This window comes from Phymastichus coffea, unplaced genomic scaffold (assembly GCF_024137745.1).
Source record: "Phymastichus coffea isolate CEN01 unplaced genomic scaffold, Cenicafe_Pcof_1.1 PCOF00075, whole genome shotgun sequence".
NCBI classification, from domain to species: Eukaryota; Metazoa; Arthropoda; class Insecta; order Hymenoptera; family Eulophidae; genus Phymastichus; species Phymastichus coffea.
This window is the reverse complement of record NW_026706886.1, coordinates 929,910-951,531: the sequence shown is the minus strand read 5'-3', so window position 1 is coordinate 951,531 and position 21,622 is coordinate 929,910. Positions and strand designations below refer to the sequence as shown.

Below are 21,622 nucleotides of genomic sequence, written 5' to 3'. Positions count from 1 at the left end.
GAATGATTCGAGCTTATTTAAATCTCTATTTTAATTTATCAAGTAGATTATAATAATATGACAATAGAACTGAATAGCAAAATTAGGAATATAAGTTGAAGATCAGACTAACTCACTATACATTCAGTATAGATGCGCAAGTGATTGTAAAAATATTAACAAAGTATTAATGTAAATAGAAAATGATACTGACACAAAAGTAAACATTTATTCATTCTACAATCTATATATAAGCTTTTTGCCTATTGTAGCAAATTGACTTAAGTACTTTTCATGAAATATAAACTGATAGGCGAGTAGGTAGAAAATAGTCGTCAGTCTAACCTTGCATTGGAGCATTTCATAAAATCAATCGTTAATATGTTAATACGCAGATGAATCACAGTTTGTTTAATTCTAATAATTTTTACTATGTGTAACTATATTATATTATATAAACCCGTCGATCCAATGGGTCCTAAAATCATAATTGTACTGCATGAATTATATATATACATATATATAATTTTTTTTCGGAAAATCGGCGCTTCAAGTATAGATGCAAGTAGTTCATTGGAGACTTAGCAGAAATAATAAACATTACTAGAATTAAATAAACTTTGGTTAATCCATGTATTAATATATTAACGATTAGTTTCATGAACTATTAATGCAAGTTCAGATTAATGATTATTTTCTTCATACTCGCCTATTACTTTACATTTCTTAAAATGTCTCAGGAAGGAGGAGGAAAAGATATTTATATTACAGTTTAAGAAGCTGAGAAACACATTGAAGATAGAAACAAATTAAAATGGACTGAATGGAAAAAATTTTTCTTTTATTTATATTTTAACAAATTACATCTATTATTAATTAAATAAAAATTAATTTAAACAATAATTAAAAGTTAAAAAATTAGAATCCAATAGTTTATTCAATTACTGTAATTTATGAATCGAATTATAAAAAAAATTAATAAAATAATTGTTAATCTAAACTCTCCTCTTACCGATGCGAAAACAGCCCGACACAAATAACATTTTATAAAAAAAAATAATTACATCTCACGTATGTCTAATTGTACTTCTCGAAAAAATAATTATTTGTTATTGTACCATTATATTTCTCATAAAAAATAAAAAATATCGTTATCGATAATTCACCTCCTATTTATTCACATAAAAGAAAGATAAATTCACAGAAAAATTGTACCTTCTGTAGTCTAAATTGTACCATCAGTACAATTCAATAAATTTGTTTCTAAAAGAAAACATAGGACAATTACAAAGCTCTACGCCTGCGCAAAGTGCATTTCCGGATGACATCCTTGTAAGTTGTAACAATTAGTGGTAATTTGTAATCGTCCTATTATTTCTTTTAGAAACAAATTTATAGAATTGTACTGATAGTACAATTTAGACTACAGAAGGTACAATTTTTCTGTGAATTTATTTTTGCTTAATTATGTCTTATGTGAATAAATAGGAGGTGAATTATCGATAACGATATTTTTTATTTTTTATGAGAAATATAGTGGTACAATAACAAATAATTATTTTTTCGAGAAGTACAATTAGACATACGTGAGATGTGATCATTTTTTTTTAATAAATGTTATTTGTGTCGGGCTGTTTTCGCATCGGTCTCCTCTTGCAAATTTTATATCGAATATCACGCTATGCGATAATAAGTATATTGGTTGGTACTATGGTATGGAAACCTAACCTTAATTGATCATCAGTGCATTTCGTGGTGCGGGTGCACTGAGTGCGGGTGTGTGTTTATTTTTGTTAATATTAGTTTTAATAAAAGTAACAGTGATCAAAATGAATACACTAATGACAAGGATTATTGACAGGTATTATCTAAGAATAAAATATTATTTATGATCATTGAACAGTATTTTTTCCTTGAAAGTTCATTGATGTAGTAAAATAATAATTAGCGTTTGCGAGCAATTTTCAACATATTTTCAAATGTTTCATTTAAATTTTACTTTAGGACAACTATTAGAAATGCAGTTCTAAAGCTTTCATCATTATCATCTTCATCTGCTGCTTCTTCAGCAAAGAAAAAAATTGAGATTCAAATTCCAACAAGAATAGAACGAGGGCCAACGGATATACTAAAGGTACTTTTTAAACATTACTTTACTTTTTAACATTGGTACAGTCTGAATTGATTAATAGTTGTAATATTGCATATTTAATTTAGGCCTTAGATTCCACCATTCAGCGTGATACAAATAGTGCTGAATACAAATATATAGATGATCCTTATTTGATTCCAACGTCACTTTCAAAAAAGAGAACCTTTTCTCTTGCTAAGGAATCAGGCAAAAAAGCTGCAATGTGGGTACTTGAAGAACATGCTGATCTTTTGAAAAGCAATCTTTCAGAACCTTTAGTAAAGGTTTGAGTCACAATTAATTAATTTTTCAAATTTTTTATGAGGGTAGATATAATAATTTAAATATAACAAATCTTTCTAGGCATTTTTACCTCCAGAAAAATTTATGAATAAAAATGAAGTAACAGAAGATACTATTTACGAATTAATAAATCAAGGTCAATTTTCTCAAGCTTACAAAGTTTATACCATGCTGGAAAATGATGTTTCAAAGCAAACAAAGCAAGCTATTTTGGAATTATTGTGTTTTTACAACAGTAAATTGGATCAGATTCCAGAAAAATTTTTGGAAGAAAGATCATACCAAGTGGAAGATGGTAAACGACATTCTAAGTGGAAGTGAGTATCTTTTTATCATAAAAATTTGTTACAACTTTTCTTACAACAAAAGTTCAATTAAAAAGTTTGTCATAATAACAAAATCTTAAATTAATCAACTTTCTGAATGAAAATAATAAATTTATTTAAATTTTTTAAATAAATTTTTCAGGAGTTCTCCAGAAGTAGAAAAACTATTTGCAGAACTGTCCCAAGACAAAGCAACAGTTTCTGCTGCATACAATGCTGTTATCTGTGGAACAGCTAAGTACATGAAGGTGTTTTTTTATTTAACTTGATAAATCTAATCTCCTCTCTAATTATATATTTCATAATTCAACAGTTATAATTTTCTTGCAGTTTGACGTAGCATATAATTATTACGATAAGTGTTTAGTTGATAATATACCTCTGTCTGTCACATCTTTCAACTACATAATGCAATTAGTTCCTTTATTGAAAGATAGTACTGATACTCGAAAAATTTTAATTCAAAGTATTCTAAATACTATGATGAAGAGAAATGTTATGCCAAATCTACAAACGTTAAATGCTGCTTTATACAGTATATCAGTTATTCAATCTCAAGAGGCAGCAAAACAATTAGCTAAAGAGCTACTGGCAGAATTTAAATTGATTGGAATAAAACCTAGTCTTGGAAGTTATTATTATCTTTTACAAATTTTTTATCGTCCAAGTAAGTGACAAGATCATTATAAAAATTTGATACTTTTTTTATGTTAGTAAAGTGCAAAATAATTTGTGACTTTAATTAATTAATAATTACAGGTGGCCCAGGTAGTTCCATATTACTTGAAATTTTGGCAGAATTAGAAAAAAAAGAAGAATTAGAAATTAGAGATGTTGCTGACATAAATTTCTTTGTTCATGCAATGGAAGTAGCATTACAACATATGCACGATCTAGATGCTGGTCATCGTCTTCACAAGCTTTTAGTGACTAAAAATAATTACAGATTAATTGGAGGAAGATTGAAAGTACGTTTAGGTCCAATATGTTTTTTTTATTTTAATAAAAATGTTATATTTCTGTAATCATTTATATTTTAGGAAAGTGTTTACTACCGTAATTATTTACTGCTTATTTTATCAAGCATGTCATTTGACGAGTTTATGGGAATTTATAATCGTCTCGTGCCACACATTTATATTCCTGAACCAGGAGTAATGAGAGAAATCCTTGAGATGTTAGAAATCAATGGAAAAGACATAGCCATGGAATTTCTACCCAAATTCTTATCACAAATTATACAATTCGATATGTTAGATCGACATATGATTATGAAAGTAGCTTTCAAGCTTATGTGTAGTCACAAAATTATTCCAGAAAATTATCCAAACCTACAACAGCAGTATGCAAACTTTGCTTGGACGCTATGGACTCACATTGAAGTAAGTATCAATATATCTCTGTATTTCAAATCAACAATCACTTCTCAGAAACTTAACTTTTTTTACTGTATAGGAAGTAAGTACATACAGATTACAGCGACAACTATGGCCAGCAGATATATTTGGATACATGGCAGTTCTATTGCTTCGTAATAACGAGTTTGAGAAGATGCTGAAGGTTCTGAATTTTCTTGCTGAATCACGAGATGGTGTAATTGGTACTATACAAAGTAAATTATTGGAAGAAATATTCGAATGTTGCATCGTTCGGGGTCACGTAATAGGAGCACTGGTAAGTCAGTGGTTTTCTCTCACAAAATAAATAATTTTTGCAATTACCAAATGGCTATAATTTCAGGACGCGGTGAAATACGCTGAAAATTTCGGGATATTGGACGTCAATTCAATGGTTGAAACTATCAAAAAGAGTTTACCTATGAGTCAAAGTCAGGAAAAACAACTGATTAATATAGTGGGAGCTGGAAAATAATTTGTGGGCAAAGTTGCAAACGAATTACTGCATTATAGAAAGTCGTGAAATTTTGTAAAAATATATTATTTGTAAACAAACAATTAACTATGTAACAATCATATATAATGCAGTTATTCGAGCACAAAACAAACATTCTTTTTATATAAACTGTACCGTATAATCGTTGATAGTTTTTCACTTCGTCAAATCATGTAAATACAACATAGCACTTAAATTGTTACCTACGTTTAGTTAATTACATATAAAAAGAACACGAAATAAACTACGCAAAAATTTACAATTCGTAATATGTAGAGTACTTTATTCTCTCTTGGTCTACGCGCACTATCATGAAAGAAATTGAAATAAAATGCGTGATTGGCATGCTATCAATGTCCTTGTCCTTTGGAGCCGAACTCGCTTCTTCCATCTCCCCCCCTCTCTCTCTCTCTCATTCTCTCTCGGCGCTCTTTTACTATCGTATGTCTCTGGGGCTCAGTGATTAAGTAAATTAAGTAATACCATCGTTTGGTAGGCAGAGAGTAGTAGCCCATTGCAAGTTAAATGCCCATTTCCTGCATTGGGTCGTCGTCGTCGTCGTGGTCGTCAGCAGCAGCAGTGGGTAGAGCCCCCAACGTCCCGCTTTAAAGCTCGGCGCTCGAATGCTAGTCTAGTGGCGCGTTTCCTTGCGAGCTCTCGACACTTCGAGCCGCTCAAAGAGATCGCCGTTGCTTATTGCAGTAGGATCATGGATGACCAAAACAGAGTAAGTATTGATCATAAAATATATAAATTATTTTTTTTTGTAGCGCTGCAACGTGTTTATTTATGTATGAAGTGAGCCATTTCCCGGATGATCGAGGTGATCGAAAGTGCGTTTAAACTTGTGGATTTTTTGGAAACTCACGTTTTTTAGATTATCAGAGATCACCGATTTTATTAGTGTAAAAATAGAAAATAAGTGAGGAAAATCATATGAATTAGTGTTTTATTCATTAGTAAAAACTTAAATGTTTACTTTAATAATTACCAGTATTTTTTCCGAAACCATTCAAAAATAAATACGCATAAAATAAAATCCTCAGCTGTATACGTTAATTACTTATTAGTACAAGTCGAATAGGCGTAAATATTTTGCAGTATTTCATAAAGTTTTTTATATATGCGACGAGCCGCAATTGAGACCGGTAATTTCTCATTGAAGAATAGTTTTTGGCCCCTCGCGCGTAAAACAGAGCGGCTATATAACAATTTCAATATCATTTAGAGCTGAGGTCATAATAGGCATTGCATTGAATAGCTATGATACGGAAGAGAGAGAGAGCGAGAGAGAGAGAGAGAGAGCAAGATGATTTCGAATTAAATGCGTGTATGCTCAAATATCTCGGTTAATTAACAATTCATCATTCCGTGACCTACTGCAGCCGTTTACTTTTCTCCTTGTTTTTCGTTTACCAAAGGCGCTCGAAACAATATTCATCGTCCTACTTCTGTCAGAAAAAACATTCGTTCAGCTGACGATTCGTGAAGCCGTTCAATGATAAATCAAGCACGTTATAACATTACGTGTATGCGTATGCAACAATAGCGAATAGCGCAAGATAAATACAGGAGCACTCGTTTTCTGGTTCAGTTTCTGACCAGATTTTCAAAATCCAATGCTAATTTGAAGGAAAAACTGTAAGAAGTCGTACAGACGTCCCGAAAAAAGGATTCGACGTGTTCTTTTTAATTCGTAAATTGTCTGAAAATTATTCTAAGCTTCGTACGTGAGCGTCATAGATCACGATATCCATGTGCATTTGGCGTAGAAAAATAACGAGAGGGGGAAATTTTGACAAAACCGCAGAACGTGAGCGTGCGATTGGACCTGGAGATGATCCGTGAGCTTATCGCCGAAGAAGATCCAGACGTGGAGGTGCTGGAGTTGGACGAGTCGCCGGGCTCCGGGCGCGGCGATAATTACACGTCCATGCTGTACCGTCTGGGCGTAAAGGGCCGCAGACGCTCAAACAGCGAGCCGTGGGAGAAGTCCATAATCTACAAAGTGCTGCCAGACTCGAAGGAGCTCCGCGACGCCTACAAGAACGAGCTGCTGTTCATGAACGAGGTGGTGTTCTACACGAAAGTGTGGCCGGCTCTGATGGATTTGCAGAGCAACGGGCGCAGGGTCTTCGACGGGTTGGCCAAAGTTTACATCGCCAAGCCCGACTTGATTGCCATGGAAGACCTCAAGGCCAAAGGCTTTAAGATGGCCGATAGAAAGAAGGGCTTGCAGGTGGACAAGCTGAAAGCCGTGCTGAAAGCTCTGGCTGGCTTTCACGCGCTCAGTTTGACTCTGCGAGAGTCGAGGTAAGCGTCAGCCGCTACGCGAAGGCTCCGGGAGAGAAGGGAGGTTTGTCGTCCTGGAAAGCAGCTGGATCGCAATTCGAATCGATCGCAATCGACAAGCGACAAGCGACAAGCGACGAGCCACGAGCGACGAGCGCAGTGCCTCGATCGCGAGCCAGAGCACCGGTGACGACAAGCCTCCCGCTTGGTCCGAGCGCAAAGCCGCAACGCACACGGCGATGAATATCGAGCGCTGCATCGAAGGCCAGAGGTGTTCGCGAGGCTGTCGGGCAGCGACGCCACCCAGTCCGTGCAGGAGACGCTGTTTCGGGTGGAGAACGAGGACTGGTACCGGCAGTACTATCGCACGGCCACGTCCAACGCGCTGAAGATGGTCTCGGAGACGCTGCCGGCGGACGTGAAGCCGAGCCGCAGCGAGATCCTGGCCAAGTTCAAGGACTTCCTCGGCGAGGACAAGTTCTTCCGCACGATGTGCGAGCTGGCCGCGCAGCAGGGCCCGCTCACGGTCTTCTGCCACGGCGACTGCTGGACCAACAATTTCTTGTTCAAGGAGAAGACCTCGCACGACTCCGAGGTGCGCCTTCACACGCGATACTCCGAAGCGCCTGCCGCTTACTTGACGCGCGAGTCTCGCTTGTTCTGTTTAGCAGGCGGTCTGCCTGGTGGACTTCCAGCTGATGCGCGTCGGCTCGCTGGCCCTCGATCTGGCCTACTTGCTCTACTGCTGCACCACCGGCCAAGTGCGCAGAGTGTTCATGACTCAATTGCTGCAGCACTATCATCGCCACCTCATGTCCGCGCTCTACGTCCTTGATCCGGCTGCCGAGGCGACCAGAGATCCCGCCACCATGTGGAGCCTGTGAGTATCCTTTGAGCAGACGCGCTCCACGCGCTCCACGCGCTCGATGGGAATTCAATTGACTCGAATGCACGATTAACGAACGATACCGCCAGGTTGACCGAGGAGATGCGACGCTGCGGTCGCTTCGGATTGGGCTTGGCGCTCGATATCCTGCCGATCAGCACGTGCACGAGCGACCAGGCGCCCGATCTTTACGTGGCCCACAAAGACGACGTGCCCGATGAGGAGGGCCGAGCCTTGGCTCCACCGCCCGGCGGAGCGGAGTGTGCTCGCCTCATGACCGATCTGGTCGTCGAGCTCGTACGCAATCGAGCTCTCTAAACAAATGTTTTTCCCTCGATCGCCGAATCACCTTGTATCATAATGGCGTTATTTTACTAACAAGCAAATTGCCGTACGTTAGTTACTCTCTTTACGCACCGATACTTCTTTTGGCTCGTTATTTTGATAAAAACTTGTACGCAGCACTTGAGACACGTATACCCCATAGTAGATGTACCGTCTAGTCAGAAGAAAATCATCAATTGCTCGAGTAATCATTTTCTGTAAAGGTTCGAAACGAAGCATTCCAGTTAGTATTATGTCTACGTCTGGTATCATAAAATTTAATTAACAAATTAATATGCCAAAATAGCCTAGTTACATTGTACATAAATAATAAATACTTACAACAACTATTTTTCATACTTATTATTATCAATGTTAATTACTGTGAAGCAACATTACTCAAGGATATAGTCTATATGGATTGGTAAATAGATTGAAAATACGTAATTTTATTAATAGTATATTATATAGGATTGTTAGGTCGATTACAATTCTAATTACTTGTACTGCAAAGTGCAGAACCCGCAAAAATAATTCTAAATAAAATAATAAACGCCTGTTTTCACGGCCACTGTTCAGACCTTAATCATTATCCACTATCCGACTCGAGGAGATCGTCTTTCATAGTCCTTAAATAACATTAAATTCACATTTATTTATTTTCTCATTTCTTATACAAATAAGTTGACTCTCTCTTCTGCTAATAATTACTCTCAAAACAATATGAAGTATCAAATATGTGAAAAGCATTTAGAATTTCTATAAAGTTACATACTGATCAAACAAATTAATCCCTCTCGCAATCTCAATCATTCTCAACTTTCACTCACTTGTTACAAAAAGAAATTTAGTACAAACTACCCTTTTTTGTCGTTTAAATGTCCTCATTCAAATCTTTCTATGGGTCGGATGTTCACGTGAAAGTCAAGTTAAAATTCAATTGCACGTTCAGTGTTTGTCAAAGAAACGCGACATCAGTTGGTCTCGAATCTTACAATAAGCATTTAGGTGTCACCAAATGAAAAAATCTCTTAAAATGTTAAATAAAAACGATTTGGTATTGAAAAGACACAATTAACATAGTATTACAAAATTTGAGCCAGAAAGAAAAAAAATACTCTACGAGCTTAAGATCTGTAAAAAATATCTACAATAATAAAACGGAATGACACAGAACGCTGTCATTAACGCGCAATGATTATCCTTAGCTCACGTTTACAACACACGTCGGCCCAACACTCGCCGAAGAAACTCCAGCTTTCTCACTGTACAACTCTCATTTTCGCCACTGATCGTCGCTTTTACGCCCCTTGCTGTGGAGGTGTATGTGGCTGCTGCGTTTGTGGACTTGGTGGCTGTTGCTGACCTGGTGGTGGCACCGGTGGTTGCTGCATAATAGGTGGCTGTTGTTGACCTGGCTGCATCATTTGTGGATTGCTATTAGGCGGCCACGTTGGTGGATGATGGTTTGGAGGACCTTGATGTTGCTGTTGCTGTTGCTGCTGCTGTTGTTGCTGCTGTTGCTGTTGTTGCTGCTGCTGCATTTGTTCTTGAGCCAGTCGCTGGTGAGCTTGTTGCCTTGCCCTGAATTCAGCTGCTTTCAATTGTTCCAAATGGAACTGTTGACGTTCTGTAATTAACTGTTGGCGCTGATATTCAAGACCCTCGCGTTCGCGCTCCATTGTTGTCTCAAGTTCTTCGAAATGTCGAAGCTTGATCTCGAGCTTTTTCATTTGAGTCTCCACGAGAAGTGCTACAAGTGATTTAATTTTCCTTTCTTCTACAGCGGCCAGATGCTTGGCTTTGACCGCTGCTGCCGCCAGAGCTGCTGCTGCTGCCGACTGCAACTGTGCATCTCTAACAACCTGTGAAAATACAAGGAACATTCGTTTAATAATAACATCATCTCATAAATACGAATTCAAAAGCTTACGAAATTTGGTTCAAAGTAAATGTCAAAATCCATGAGTTGAAATAACATATTAATTTTTTTTGATTTACGAAATATAAATTGCTAATGAGAGAAGAGAACAGAAAAAAATTAAAAAATCTTTTTCGTTTTAATTTTAGAAAAGTAGAATCTCACATACAGACAAGATGAAATTCTTACTTTATCTTTCGGCTTCTCCTTGGATTCGGACGTTTCTTCGCCGTCAGTTTTTTCTTTAATTTCACTTTCTTCAGGCTCTTTCGTATCCATCTCCATTTTTTCACTTTCCAACTGTGGTGCTGCAGTATCTGTTGAAGCACCCATAGTAGGTTGCTCGTTACCATCTCCCTCGAGAGTTTCAGCCGCTTCTTTCTTCGGCATTGCCGTAGCAGCTGAAGGAGCATTGCCGTCAGCCAATGCTTCATTACTTTCTCCCGTCGATGTTTCTGATGCAGCAGCAGTAGTAGTATCAGCTTCTTCTTTAGGTTTATCGATGGCTTCAGACTTTTTGCCCTCGGGAGGAGTTGTGGCTGAGGATGGAGACGATGGAGTCGTTTGACCATCTTTGTTCGTATCTTCCGGTGGTTCGGGTGGTCCTGTACCTGCGATGCCTGATTGTGCAAGACCGGCAGCTGGATCGAATCTGCCTGAAAAATTAAAATTTTCAATCGTTATTGAACATCACAAAAATCTTAACACTTTGTTTATACATTAATTATTAAATAGAAAAATATAATAATCATATATTTCTCTATAAATGTACACTTACCATCAGCAACAGTAGCCTGAACATTTTTCAAATGTTGGTCGAGCAGAGCAGCAGGTACCTGGTCTTTAATCGCAGCAAACTCTTCCATGGCAGCCTTTGCTGCACTAGCTGCTACCCTGGGATCTACCACCGAAGCCAAAAATGCAACAGTGCTCATCACAGGATTACCAGCTTTGGAGAAAGGTATAGGTTGATATGCCAAGGGACCAAGACCTTCTGGTTCTTCCAAATATGGATCTTCAATAGGCAATCGCAGGAAATGCAGGATACATTCATCTTGAGTCCTTGAACCAACGTGCTCGCAAACCTGTAATATGTAAGAATTATTATAAAAGAATAAAAACCATCTCGTGATCTAGTATTGCAAACAATTTAAAAAATTTTGTATAAAAAAAATCTAAAGTTAACTTAATGTTGAATCGATTAAACATATAGTTATCCGTACCTTATTCCAATCATCCTTGTGCAATTCCAAAGCTTCAAGCAACAATAGTGTCTCCTGTTCTGTCCATTCACGTGTAGCACCAGCAGCTTGCTTATTTTTCAAAACAGGTGGCTTCCTCGTGTATTGGTCAAGCTTCAGACCAAAATTGGCCATTGCTCCAGCAACTGGAATTTTCTCGTCAATGGTGGGTTTCTTTTCAAGATCGAGCAATGTCTTTGCCGCTGATGGTTGAGGTGTTTTAGGAGGATTCGGGTTAACTGGAGCCAAGCCAGATGGTGTATCTGACAATACATGGAAGTGCGAAGTAGGTGGTGGTCCCATAGGTGTCGGCCTTGAATCAGCATCCACTTGATAATTGATCAGACCCCACTGCTCAAGAAAAGCGTGTACACGCATGATAGCGCACACATCACCAGCTAAATTGCGTCTGCAGGCTGTGGAGGTGATGTATTCGGTAGGATTGAGACGATAAGTGTCGATCATGAAATTTCTGTAAGCGAGGTAAATTTCTGGCGTCTTAGACTTGTTCTTGCCGTTGAAAAACTCTGAAAGCGCTCGTTTTTCAATCATGTGGATGGAGTTGTAGTCAAACCACGCTGAATAGCTCGGAATGACGATGTGATGGGTCTGCTCTGTGACGTTATCTTCAGGCTCATCACTCTTACTGCCGTCCCCTCTTTCCTTACTTGTATCACGTTCTTCCCTATCTTGCGAATTTTGCGAATTAGTTTTATCACCTGAAATTAAACATAAAAATAAATTATTATAAGTCTTCTGCTGGAATATTGATTGAAATATTCAGTGAAATTTTACCATCGACTGGTTCATCCAAATCAGCCATGTTTCCCGACTTAAGTGGCTGCATATCATTGTCCTGCTTTTTGCTAGACATTATTCCTGAGCTGCTATTCTGTCCAGAATTTGATGCGTTCGAATTCGAATTTATAACTTCTGTTATTCTAGGTTCTGATGGAGGATCCTCCATTCCTTGTGTAAGATCTTCTTCTTCATCTCCACCGCGAGATTTTTTCGGACCAGATATTCCTCCTTGCGTGCCACTAGGAGCTCTACCACTATGAAGTAATAAAAAAATGAATGTTTATCTTAAATAATTTATGAATATTAAGTTTTATTCATCTAAAATCTTACCTTTTTCTTTTACCAAGTTTTGGCGGTGGAGTCGGCGACTTTTTCCTCTTTTGCTTTTTGCCTGATGCAGGTGTTGGAGCCATTAAATCTTCAACTGAAAGTCTATATTTGTGCACTTTTTTCTGCCCACTATCATCTACTTCATAATCCTCTTCATTCATCCACTCATTATACTGTTCTAAGTCTAGAGCCCAATTAGCATTTACCTTATATGTCGACCTAAAAAAATACAAGTATTCATTTATTAAAATCAATAAAGATATAAATGTAATAGAGATGTAGATATAAAACAATTGTTAAAAATGTTTTCTACATACTTTGTTGGAGCACTACCTAAGCCAATTTCTGGGAAATCCCATGGAAGATCTATATTTGACCAAGAATCATAACTATCTGGCACATAATAGTAATGCATTAAAACTGCTCGATCCTTTCTAAATGCAGGTCTTGCATATTCTTCTTCATCGGGATCAAGTGGAGGATAAATTATATGAGTTGCATCACTTTCATTCTCGGTTAGAGTTCCTTGGTGTCGACGAATTATTTCTTTTACTTTAGCTGTAGTACTTTTATCCACTTCTGGTGTCACATATACATTGGGTACCGTTAAGCACCTACTCTGAACTAATGCTCGTTCAATAGCAGTAAGCATTTCCAGCATACGATCTATGCGAGTACCAGACTGAAATAAAGATAGATTTAATATAATTATTTTTAGGAGTCTTGATATATTTTTATGAAACAATCTTATACCTTTCCAACAGGAAAATCAAATCGCCTCCATCCTTGTTCTTGCTTAAACCTAAATGCTGTTAACAAAATTTGACATAGCCCACCACCTGACTTGAAATCTAAGAAACATTTCATCTAAGAAGAAAAATATATATTATGAAATTTATGAAAATCTTATTAAAATGTTATAATTTTTCTGAAAGATGTATACATACAGGGATCTTTATCATGTGAGGTTTAGTCACATTTTTTCCAAGATTATCTTCTTGAAATTGTAAAATTTGTACAACAAGGGTTGATAAGCTCTTATTTGTTGGTGGATCTGTCTGTATGTACTGTGAAGGTCAAACCTTATTAATTAATAAATTGAATCCATTTTGGACATTTGGTACTTGAATTGATACTTGACGATATTTGAATTGATTCAAATTATATGCAAAATATTTCGCTTTCAAAATTGACAATATTTATTTCATATTTTTTGTAATCATGAGTGTAGTAGGGCAAAAAAAATGAAAGAAAAAAAAGCCAAATCCAAGACGTGGAAGTAGTTAAGAGAATCGTTTGCGTACACAATGTAGACACGACAGGCAGCGCGACATATAGGTTATGCTCCCATTTTAACGCGTCCGGTAAATTATGCTTTATCAACTCACTGAAAATTTGCGATGATTTTAACTTGCAAATTGAACATAGAGAACGTAAATATACAAATAGATTATGAAAGAAAAATAGAAAATGAAGAGTAAAAGCTTGGATATCACAATGCCGGAACGCGGGAGGACGACAATGAATACTGACCTTTTTGGCATTTTTGAGAAGCCACTGCTTGACGGTGTCGAACTGCGCAAGGATCTCCGGCGAGTCAAAAAATTTAAGATTTGGGCTGCCGTCCTTTTTAGGGCCCAGCGACATCATCTTAACACGTTAATATTTCGCCCTGGGAAGTCTAGGACAACGCCGACACGCACTGACTGAAGAAACAACGCCGCTCTAAACTTCGAGTCGAGTGCTATGGATATGTGTGTGTGTATGCGCGCGCTTGTATATGTGGTCCCCGCGCTGACACAAACGTAAGGTAAGTGCGCGGGAAATTTTATCTTAACAAATGTTGCATTCTTACCACTCTACTCTTTATCATATTTCAAAATGGTCAGAAATATTTTATAAAAGAAGTAGATAATATTTATATGCAATAATAATTTTTAAAATTTATTTAAAAATCGCAATTAAAATCTTAACATTCTTTCGACTATCATAAGTCTAAGAAAAATAATTATGATAAAAAAAATGCTGAAGGTTACAAACCTTGTATAATAATAAACAAGATAAAATATTTCATATTATGTATACCTAATTTTTTTGCTTTAACTTATATACTCAAAATAACCTATCTCAGTGTATACCAATTCATTGATGGAATCCAATCGTAATTTTCCTGTGACGCTGTCGACTTTTTATTTTTATATTTTTTCTGTTATCTCATTTGTAAATATAATTAATAATTGTCAATTAAAATTTAATCTCAAAGTTATTGTTTAATTAAATATTTCTATATTTGATGTATCTTTTAAGTGGTGTATAAAGTGTACTGTTTATAAATATTCCCAATTACTATACTAGTTGCAAAGCATTTTTTTAAATCGTTTGTAAAATTGAATCGATGTTTTCTTCGCGCCTTTATGTGGCGCTACTGTACTGGCGCAAATTACGTTTGCGTTTGTATAGGACTATGTGTATGTGCGCCCCATTTCTCTGGCGACCCGCGGATATGGCCGCCAGCAGGATACGAGTATTAGTGAACGTCAGCAGAGCGGCGCTCTTGGTTCGGTGGAGTAGTGGTGTGTGATATACGTGTGTACCGTGGGTTAGAACCTGAGTGCAGACTGCAGAGTACACCGCGCGCTGCAGCCAGCTAACTCCTAGGAGGAAAACCGTGCCACCGTGCCGACCGATTGTCGTGCTTTCCTCCTGGACCCGTCCGCCTTGCCCAAGTAGGTTCTGTGTAGCATCGTCAACGTCATCGCCGTGGCCTTCAACTCGTGCTTTGAAAAGCTCGTGACTGTTGCGGCGTCGTCGAAACTCGAAGGGCGTAACCTTCTGCTTGAGCGTGTATTTTTTGAGCATACTTTAACATTATTCGCGGTGAATCATTATGAGGTTAAACCCAGCCAGCCTGTGGGTTATTTGAGCATTTCTTCATCGGAGCGCTCACGCAGCTGATGGGAGAGGGGTGCAGGCATAATTCTTTCACTCTCTTAACCTTTCCGCGAGTCGAGGAATAGCCAAGCATCTTGACGCAAGTGCGACGTGTCCCAAGGCTCTCGCGCTGCCTATCTCCATCTCTTTCCCGCTATTCGTACTTATCATCACGTTGTTTAACGTAAACAGTTGTCAGCACGTGAATTTGAGAGGCGAGTGACCACCTAGCAATGAAAAAAAATATCTTGAGTGCGCGCGCGTGTGTGCTATGAAACGAGTATGTGTGAGTGAGAAAATCACGAATTTCCGTCTCGCGCGTACACTCAGCTACGTGTCTTTTGTTGCAGAGTCATCGGGACAACGACGAGAGTTAGCTGCCTCAGTAGCAACACGTTGAAACGAGCGTTGTCGCCAACATAAGCCTGGAAGCATGTTTATCTGGGACTGGTTCACCGGGGTTCTCGGATACCTTGGTAAGTTTAACTTTTGGCTGACAAACTGATCTTTTTTTACGCGTAAACTGCTAGTTAATGCCAACCAGCTATATCGCGGTCTCAGTTGTTATATACGTACATTCTCCACTCATTTATTGTTGTCAAGCAGCACTCGTGAAATTTTCCATTGGATCGCGATTGTGGCAACTTCTTCCTACCTTTTATTTCGTAATCAGCACCTTTATCAAAGATAATTATTAGGGAGGTAAAATATTGATAAGGCCATAACTCGTAGAAAATGAACCATAATCATAATCAACTTCGTCTCCGGTGGAACACACGAGTTATGGGGTTGCTTATTATGGTTTTACTTCCCGTGATGTATATTCTATTCTTTATACCAGGGTGGTCCCGAAGTGCAAGTTCCCGCCCGCTGACACGAAAAAGTAATGATATAGATCATTACAACAATGTTAACATCACTGTACATAGAGTTTTATAATCTATTCCAAGGCCAAGAACTTACAATTTCTTTATCAAAGTATCTTTAGAAAAAGCACATGAGTATCACTTATCTCACTACTGAAATTGAGTATAAGAAAGATAGTTCTAATGGCATATAGTTTGATTATAGTTTCACCTTTAGAAAATTTAAGAATATAATATTTATGAATAGTTAAAATAGAAGCATTTGCTTTAAAATACATTTTCAACTGTCCGTGAGAATAAGGTATTATTATTTTGGCATAGACACATAAATGAGATATACAAGATCTGTAGGTTTCCAAGTGCCAATATGTCGTGGAAGATTTGCTATTCTTGGCTTATCCAATTCTGGTCGCCATTCATTAGTGAATACATCAGTTGCTGAAAATTTGCTAGACCCAGTAGCAGTTGAACCTCAGTGTAAGTAGATTTGTGAACATATGCATGATGTTTGTGTTATTCGCTTTACAGGCCTATGGAAGAAGAGTGGTAAACTGTTGTTTCTTGGACTGGATAATGCTGGAAAAACAACATTACTCCACATGCTTAAAGATGATCGACTCGCACAACATGTACCCACATTGCATCCAAGTAACTAACTTTTATACTAACTGTTATATTACTTTAATGAATTATTAAATAATAGTCTTAACTACTTTTGTTAGTTTTATATTGAGTATGAGAACAATAATATGACTGTTGATTTTATAAATTTTATATTATGTTATTCTTAGATGCATAGTAATAAAATTTAAAACTTAAAATTTGCAAGCATTAATATCCAAATACTTAATTCTAAATAATATTCTTTCTTTGTTTCAGCATCTGAAGAATTATCTATTGGTAACATGAGGTTTACAACCTTTGATCTTGGTGGTCACACTCAAGGCATGTACACAGTCATTGATATCTGAATCACTTGGTGATTTGTATATTTTGTTATTCATTTCCTTCATATCTTATAGCAAGGAGAGTCTGGAAAGACTACTTTCCAGCTGTAGATGCAATAGTTTTTTTAGTAGATGCAAGTGACAGATCACGGTTACCAGAATCTAGAGCAGAGTTGGATGCCCTCTTGACAGATGAGCAACTGAGTGCGTGCCCAGTGCTTGTTCTTGGTAACAAAATTGATAAACCAGGTGCAGCATCTGAAGATGAACTTAGACAATTCTTCAATCTTTTTGGACAAACGACTGGAAAGGTTATTACTGTTTATTTTAGTTTAATTGACAATTCATAGTGTCCATCCATTAATATTTTCGTTGATTGTAGTACAACTAGTAAAAAATAATTTTTAAAAGTGATTGGCTATTTTTTGTTTTAAAGTTAAACTTTTGTCATACAGTGTCTAAGAAAATGACAGTTTTTATTTCTATAATTTTAGGGTAAAATTCCACGCAGTGATATTGCAGGCCGCCCATTGGAATTATTCATGTGTTCGGTACTGAAGAGGCAAGGCTACGGTGAAGGTTTTCGCTGGCTTGCGCAGTACATAGACTGAACGCACGTAACGGAAATATACACTTCAACTCCCTAGTAATTCATAATTTCAAGTTTCGGTACATTCTTCATACGAGGCGTTAGTACGACAGGATAAATTTAATTTTTACGGAAAAATCGATATCGTTAATTAGATGAGGTGAGGGTTTTTGGTGAATTCAAAACACAAGTCAGGAACATTGTGTATGATGGTGGTGATGATGATGACGCTGTTTAACTGTAGTTGTAAGATTGATTCCTGTGGTATTAAGGCCGCCACGACTCGAGATAATTCTTTACAGTGAAAATGAATTCTAAAGAATTCTTTGAAATTTTTATTCTAAATAAAAATCTACTTCAGTAAAAACTGTCGCACGCTAAGGAGTGGTTGAAACATTTTGATAATGAAAATCGCTAATAAAGTAATTATTTAAGAAGTCCAGATATCTTTACAGCTTATTTTATTACATATGCTATAAAGCAGATTATAAGAGTTTTAAATGCTTTCATAAAGTTACTTTTTTATCCATAGAATACGTAATTCGCAACAACTTCGTTGCACATACACGTTATTGATTCGTGTTATCGATTGTAAAATGAAACCTAAATATTTTTAACGTACTAATAATTTAACTGATATTAAATGTTGTTTACTACTTTTTATTGTATCAATATTGTTTTAGTTCATTAATTCAACAATGGATGACATTCACTGTTTATGGTATTTTTCAAAAACTTTGGGATTTTGGTTATAGTACACATACTTAGATTTATAAAAAAAACCTAAATTCATTTTTCAATTCCAATTTCTGACAACTTATTTGAAGATAGTTAAACTATCACATAAATTTTCCAATTATAACGTGGAACCATTTCTATTTTGCGTGAGAGACATCTAATTTTAGCCAATTTTCTTGATTGTTACTTTAAACAAACGAATATGCGAGTGAGTACACGAACTAGCAAGAATTATTGTAAAAAGACAATTGATGCTTTATGTTGATTGTGTGATTGATTTACTCAGTAATGACTGATATATATTTGTGCATCTGCAATAGTTATAAGGTACTTAACGAGCATTATTTCCTTGGTTCATTTTACATGAATAAAAATAATGTTTTATACTAGCAGCATTTAATTTGTCTATTTAACTAACAATTAATATTGCCATAAAATATAAACATTTAATTTGTAGAGGTGAAATGAAAATAGTCGACGTAAAAAATATATAAAACTTCATTTTGTACACTTTTCAACATTTACAATTTAGAGATTACTAATTCAAGTTCGGCATGTAAAGGTTCGAATCGAGATTTCACAAATGTATTTGATACCTCCTCCAAAGCTCTAGGATTCCAAATTGGATTTTGATCTTTATCTATCAACAGCGCTCTTACACCTATGAAAATATTTTAGTAATTAACCAAACCAAGTACAACAATGACGTCAATGAATTTACCTTCAGCAAAGTCACTGTCTTTGTCAAGGCTGTGATAGGCAAGACGATATTCCATAATTAAAGCTTCCGCTAAACTCTTTTTGCTACCTTCTTCAATAGCTTTTTTCGTTATCTTCAACGCAGTTGGCGACATTTTATGTAACATTGCAACGAGGTTCTTCGCAAATTCTGAGTTTTTTTCCTTAAGCCTGTTCACAATTATATGGTTGAGTAACATAGTTTTTTTAATTTTACGTAGGCGTTTAGAAAAAAATACCTTTTAATGATGCCTTCAACCGTAGGAGTAGAAAAACATTCATTTATTAAGTCGATGTGTGGAGCCAAACTGAATTTTTGCTTTACATTTTCAAGCAAATAAGGTTTCAAAACAGCATCAATATTCGAGTTTTCCGACAACAATTCGGTTGTTACATCCTCGAGTTTATCGGAAGACACATAATGAGTGGCGATACCAGCATGTAGTACATCGACACCTTTGAAAAATAATAATAATAATAATCAGTATTCGTTTGATAAATGCACAGGATTTGAGGATTATTACCTTTCAATCGGTATCCTGTTAATCCAAGAAACATGCCAAGTTTACCCTGCAGTCTCGGTAAGAAATAAGTACCTCCGACGTCGGGAAACAGTCCGATAGCAGTTTCGGGCATGGCAAATAAAGTCTTCTCGGTGGCAATTCTATACTTGCCGTGCACAGACAAACCGACACCTCCCCCCATCGTTATACCGTGGATAAGCGCAACGTAGGGCTTCTTGTAAGTGCCAATAAGATGGTTTAAACTGTCGATGATTCCAACGTTTGATAATATTTACGGGAATGTGCTTTTGCTCAACAGGCGAACTCACGTGTATTCTTCTCTAAAGAAGTTTTCACCTAATTTGGATCCAAAGGGTTTGCTCAAAGGAAGGACTATGGACTTAACATCACCTCCGGCGCAAAAAGCTTTATCACCTATTCCTTTGATTATTACTAAATCCTTAGTACTTTCCCATTTTTTCAAAACTGGAAAAATTTTCTGCACCATCGACAAATTCAAAGCATTGAGGGCTTTTGGACGATTTAATGTGATCACTCCGCTTTTACCCACCTATTATTTTTATATGTATTATCGTTATAGTTGATTCCGATTTCGTGGAGCTTACGAATTTATATACTACTTACATCTTCAAAAAGAACATCATTTTCTTCTTCTGGGGTAGGAGCTGCAATATTTTTGTTACAGATTGTTAGTATCTTGATTAGAATTTTTAAAATTAATAAAATATTTTTAGCTTTTTTGATAAAGTAAAAATAAATTGTGTTTATTTAGTTTGAGACTTTGTATTTGATGACAATAAAAAAGTAAAAGTCAAACAGAATATCATAGAATAACTGAATTTTGAGGATAATCAAACAGCAAAAGTACTTAAATGCGATACCATAACACGCATGCAAAGTAACTGTAAACAATAGAATAACTACCTGTTTCACTTTGCGCGGAAAACATTCTGGAAGAAACGATAGTTCTGCCCATGTATTTCAATCTCAAGGCTGCGCTTTTGATCTATACGATTACAAAAACCATCGCGCATAATCAGCATAATCGGTAGCGAAGATGAGTTGACTGATTTTTTATTCACTCACCATTATTTCCGGCGATGTATGAAACTCTAACCAACAGAATATCTAAAAGTTTCAGTAATTATGCTAATTGATTTTAAATAATTCACGTGATATCCAACTTGGCACTATAACTGTAGTGAATGTGGCACAAGATATAGGTTAAGTTCGATGTAACAACAGTGTCGATCTCAATGATTTAGAAATTAAGTCTCTAATAATCGTGTTATTAAGTAGGAATACCGGCTAACTGAACTATCATAAAATGCTCCCTTTTGCCAGTCACTCATATGGCACAACGTGCATGCTCCGTCTTGTGTTCGTGCTGCAGCTGGTTTAGCTGGGTTTAGCGAACTTTTACTCTATCTACTGGCAGTTGGTGAAAATAGAGTGATACGTGGGTTAATCGGATCTTACGAGAGATAATGATTAAACAGATAAAAAAGCGAATAATTGACGTCTAAAGTTTTTTAAAATAAAATATTAATAATATTTTTTACTAATTTTTTTCAGACACCTTTAGTTAAACCTTTGGTCCCTTATCAAAAGCTTGCGCTTTACGTTAGTATTTTCAATAGCTATTTTTGCGAAATTGGTGAGATTTTAAACAAATGTATGTATTTTTGGAACAGAGAAGCACTCACTCATCAAATGCTATTGCAAATTGTTCGAATTTTCCGATAGCAGCTTGCGTAGCTCCGATATTACCGGAAACATAAGTTATAACGATACCGGTTACTAGTGGTACAGTCGTCGCCTTTGACAATGATGTTTGATAAAACAACAAAAAGAATAGTTCA

At 36.5% G+C, this 21,622-nt stretch overlaps 5 protein-coding genes across 6 annotated transcripts; 3 read left to right on the top strand and 2 right to left on the bottom strand.

Annotated features, from left to right (window-relative positions):
- Positions 1 to 1,724: 1,724 nt before the first annotated feature.
- On the top strand, positions 1,725 to 4,918 carry LOC131668222 (small ribosomal subunit protein mS39). Its single transcript, XM_058942189.1, has 10 exons — positions 1,725 to 1,840; positions 1,984 to 2,113; positions 2,197 to 2,394; positions 2,474 to 2,730; positions 2,882 to 2,987; positions 3,070 to 3,406; positions 3,499 to 3,707; positions 3,780 to 4,121; positions 4,195 to 4,413; positions 4,480 to 4,918. Exons 1-10 carry the CDS (start codon positions 1,809 to 1,811, stop codon positions 4,609 to 4,611), a joined length of 1,962 nt encoding a protein of 653 aa, XP_058798172.1. The 5' UTR covers positions 1,725 to 1,808; the 3' UTR covers positions 4,612 to 4,918.
- A 285-nt stretch (positions 4,919 to 5,203) lies between these two features.
- LOC131668212 (uncharacterized) lies at positions 5,204 to 8,465 on the top strand. Of its 2 annotated transcripts, none has more exons than XM_058942180.1 (5): positions 5,204 to 5,359; positions 6,443 to 6,945; positions 7,189 to 7,519; positions 7,596 to 7,804; positions 7,900 to 8,465. In XM_058942180.1, exons 1-5 carry the CDS (start codon positions 5,342 to 5,344, stop codon positions 8,126 to 8,128), a joined length of 1,290 nt encoding a protein of 429 aa, XP_058798163.1. In that variant the 5' UTR covers positions 5,204 to 5,341; the 3' UTR covers positions 8,129 to 8,465. The 2 variants fall into 2 exon arrangements, with proteins under 2 accessions (XP_058798163.1, XP_058798162.1); XM_058942179.1 differs by having other exon boundaries at positions 7,593 to 7,804; positions 7,900 to 8,461.
- A 188-nt stretch (positions 8,466 to 8,653) lies between these two features.
- Positions 8,654 to 14,133, bottom strand: LOC131668211 (SWI/SNF complex subunit SMARCC2). Its single transcript, XM_058942178.1, has 10 exons — positions 13,961 to 14,133; positions 13,375 to 13,494; positions 13,181 to 13,294; positions 12,745 to 13,109; positions 12,428 to 12,646; positions 12,092 to 12,351; positions 11,279 to 12,015; positions 10,834 to 11,140; positions 10,245 to 10,711; positions 8,654 to 9,999 (listed from the first exon to the last, which is right to left on the bottom strand). The coding sequence occupies exons 1-10, from the start codon at positions 14,075 to 14,077 to the stop codon at positions 9,436 to 9,438; spliced, it is 3,270 nt and encodes a 1,089-aa protein (XP_058798161.1). The 5' UTR covers positions 14,078 to 14,133; the 3' UTR covers positions 8,654 to 9,435.
- Positions 14,134 to 14,940: 807 nt separating this feature from the next.
- LOC131668183 (GTP-binding protein SAR1) lies at positions 14,941 to 18,845 on the top strand. Its single transcript, XM_058942120.1, has 6 exons — positions 14,941 to 15,153; positions 15,709 to 15,834; positions 16,753 to 16,872; positions 17,104 to 17,169; positions 17,247 to 17,482; positions 17,666 to 18,845. Exons 2-6 carry the CDS (start codon positions 15,792 to 15,794, stop codon positions 17,780 to 17,782), a joined length of 582 nt encoding a protein of 193 aa, XP_058798103.1. The 5' UTR covers positions 14,941 to 15,153; positions 15,709 to 15,791; the 3' UTR covers positions 17,783 to 18,845.
- Positions 18,846 to 19,019: 174 nt separating this feature from the next.
- Positions 19,020 to 21,271, bottom strand: LOC131668182 (3-hydroxyisobutyryl-CoA hydrolase, mitochondrial). The gene is made up of 8 exons (XM_058942119.1): positions 20,847 to 21,271; positions 20,685 to 20,766; positions 20,385 to 20,425; positions 20,069 to 20,310; positions 19,761 to 20,002; positions 19,476 to 19,692; positions 19,220 to 19,407; positions 19,020 to 19,159 (listed from the first exon to the last, which is right to left on the bottom strand). The coding sequence occupies exons 1-8, from the start codon at positions 20,847 to 20,849 to the stop codon at positions 19,020 to 19,022; spliced, it is 1,155 nt and encodes a 384-aa protein (XP_058798102.1). The 5' UTR covers positions 20,850 to 21,271.
- Between the last annotated feature and the right edge of the window lie 351 nt (positions 21,272 to 21,622).

Excerpts from the sequence above, each read along its gene's own strand:
- LOC131668183 (XM_058942120.1), top strand. The coding sequence starts at position 15,792 with ATGTTTATCTGGGACTGGTTCACCGGGGTTCTCGGATACCTTG. Across the intron at positions 16,873-17,103 it reads TGTACCCACATTGCATCCAA|CATCTGAAGAATTATCTATT; the intron begins GTAACTAACTTT and ends TCTTTGTTTCAG. Across the intron at positions 17,170-17,246 it reads TCTTGGTGGTCACACTCAAG|CAAGGAGAGTCTGGAAAGAC; the intron begins GCATGTACACAG and ends CATATCTTATAG.
- LOC131668212 (XM_058942179.1), top strand. Across the intron at positions 7,520-7,592 it reads AGACCTCGCACGACTCCGAG|CAGGCGGTCTGCCTGGTGGA; the intron begins GTGCGCCTTCAC and ends TGTTCTGTTTAG. Across the intron at positions 7,805-7,899 it reads CCCGCCACCATGTGGAGCCT|GTTGACCGAGGAGATGCGAC; the intron begins GTGAGTATCCTT and ends CGATACCGCCAG.
- LOC131668182 (XM_058942119.1), bottom strand. Across the intron at positions 20,426-20,684 it reads TTCCGCGCAAAGTGAAACAG|CTCCTACCCCAGAAGAAGAA; the intron begins GTAGTTATTCTA and ends AAAATATTGCAG. Across the intron at positions 20,311-20,384 it reads ATGATGTTCTTTTTGAAGAT|GTGGGTAAAAGCGGAGTGAT; the intron begins GTAAGTAGTATA and ends TAAAAATAATAG.
- LOC131668222 (XM_058942189.1), top strand. The coding sequence starts at position 1,809 with ATGAATACACTAATGACAAGGATTATTGACAG. Across the intron at positions 1,841-1,983 it reads ATGACAAGGATTATTGACAG|GACAACTATTAGAAATGCAG; the intron begins GTATTATCTAAG and ends ATTTTACTTTAG. Across the intron at positions 4,122-4,194 it reads CGCTATGGACTCACATTGAA|GAAGTAAGTACATACAGATT; the intron begins GTAAGTATCAAT and ends TTTACTGTATAG.
- LOC131668211 (XM_058942178.1), bottom strand. The coding sequence starts at position 14,077 with ATGATGTCGCTGGGCCCTAAAAAGGACGGCAGCCCAAATCTTAAATTT. Across the intron at positions 13,110-13,180 it reads TTGATTTTCCTGTTGGAAAG|TCTGGTACTCGCATAGATCG; the intron begins GTATAAGATTGT and ends TCTTTATTTCAG. Across the intron at positions 12,016-12,091 it reads TTTGGATGAACCAGTCGATG|GTGATAAAACTAATTCGCAA; the intron begins GTAAAATTTCAC and ends GTTTAATTTCAG.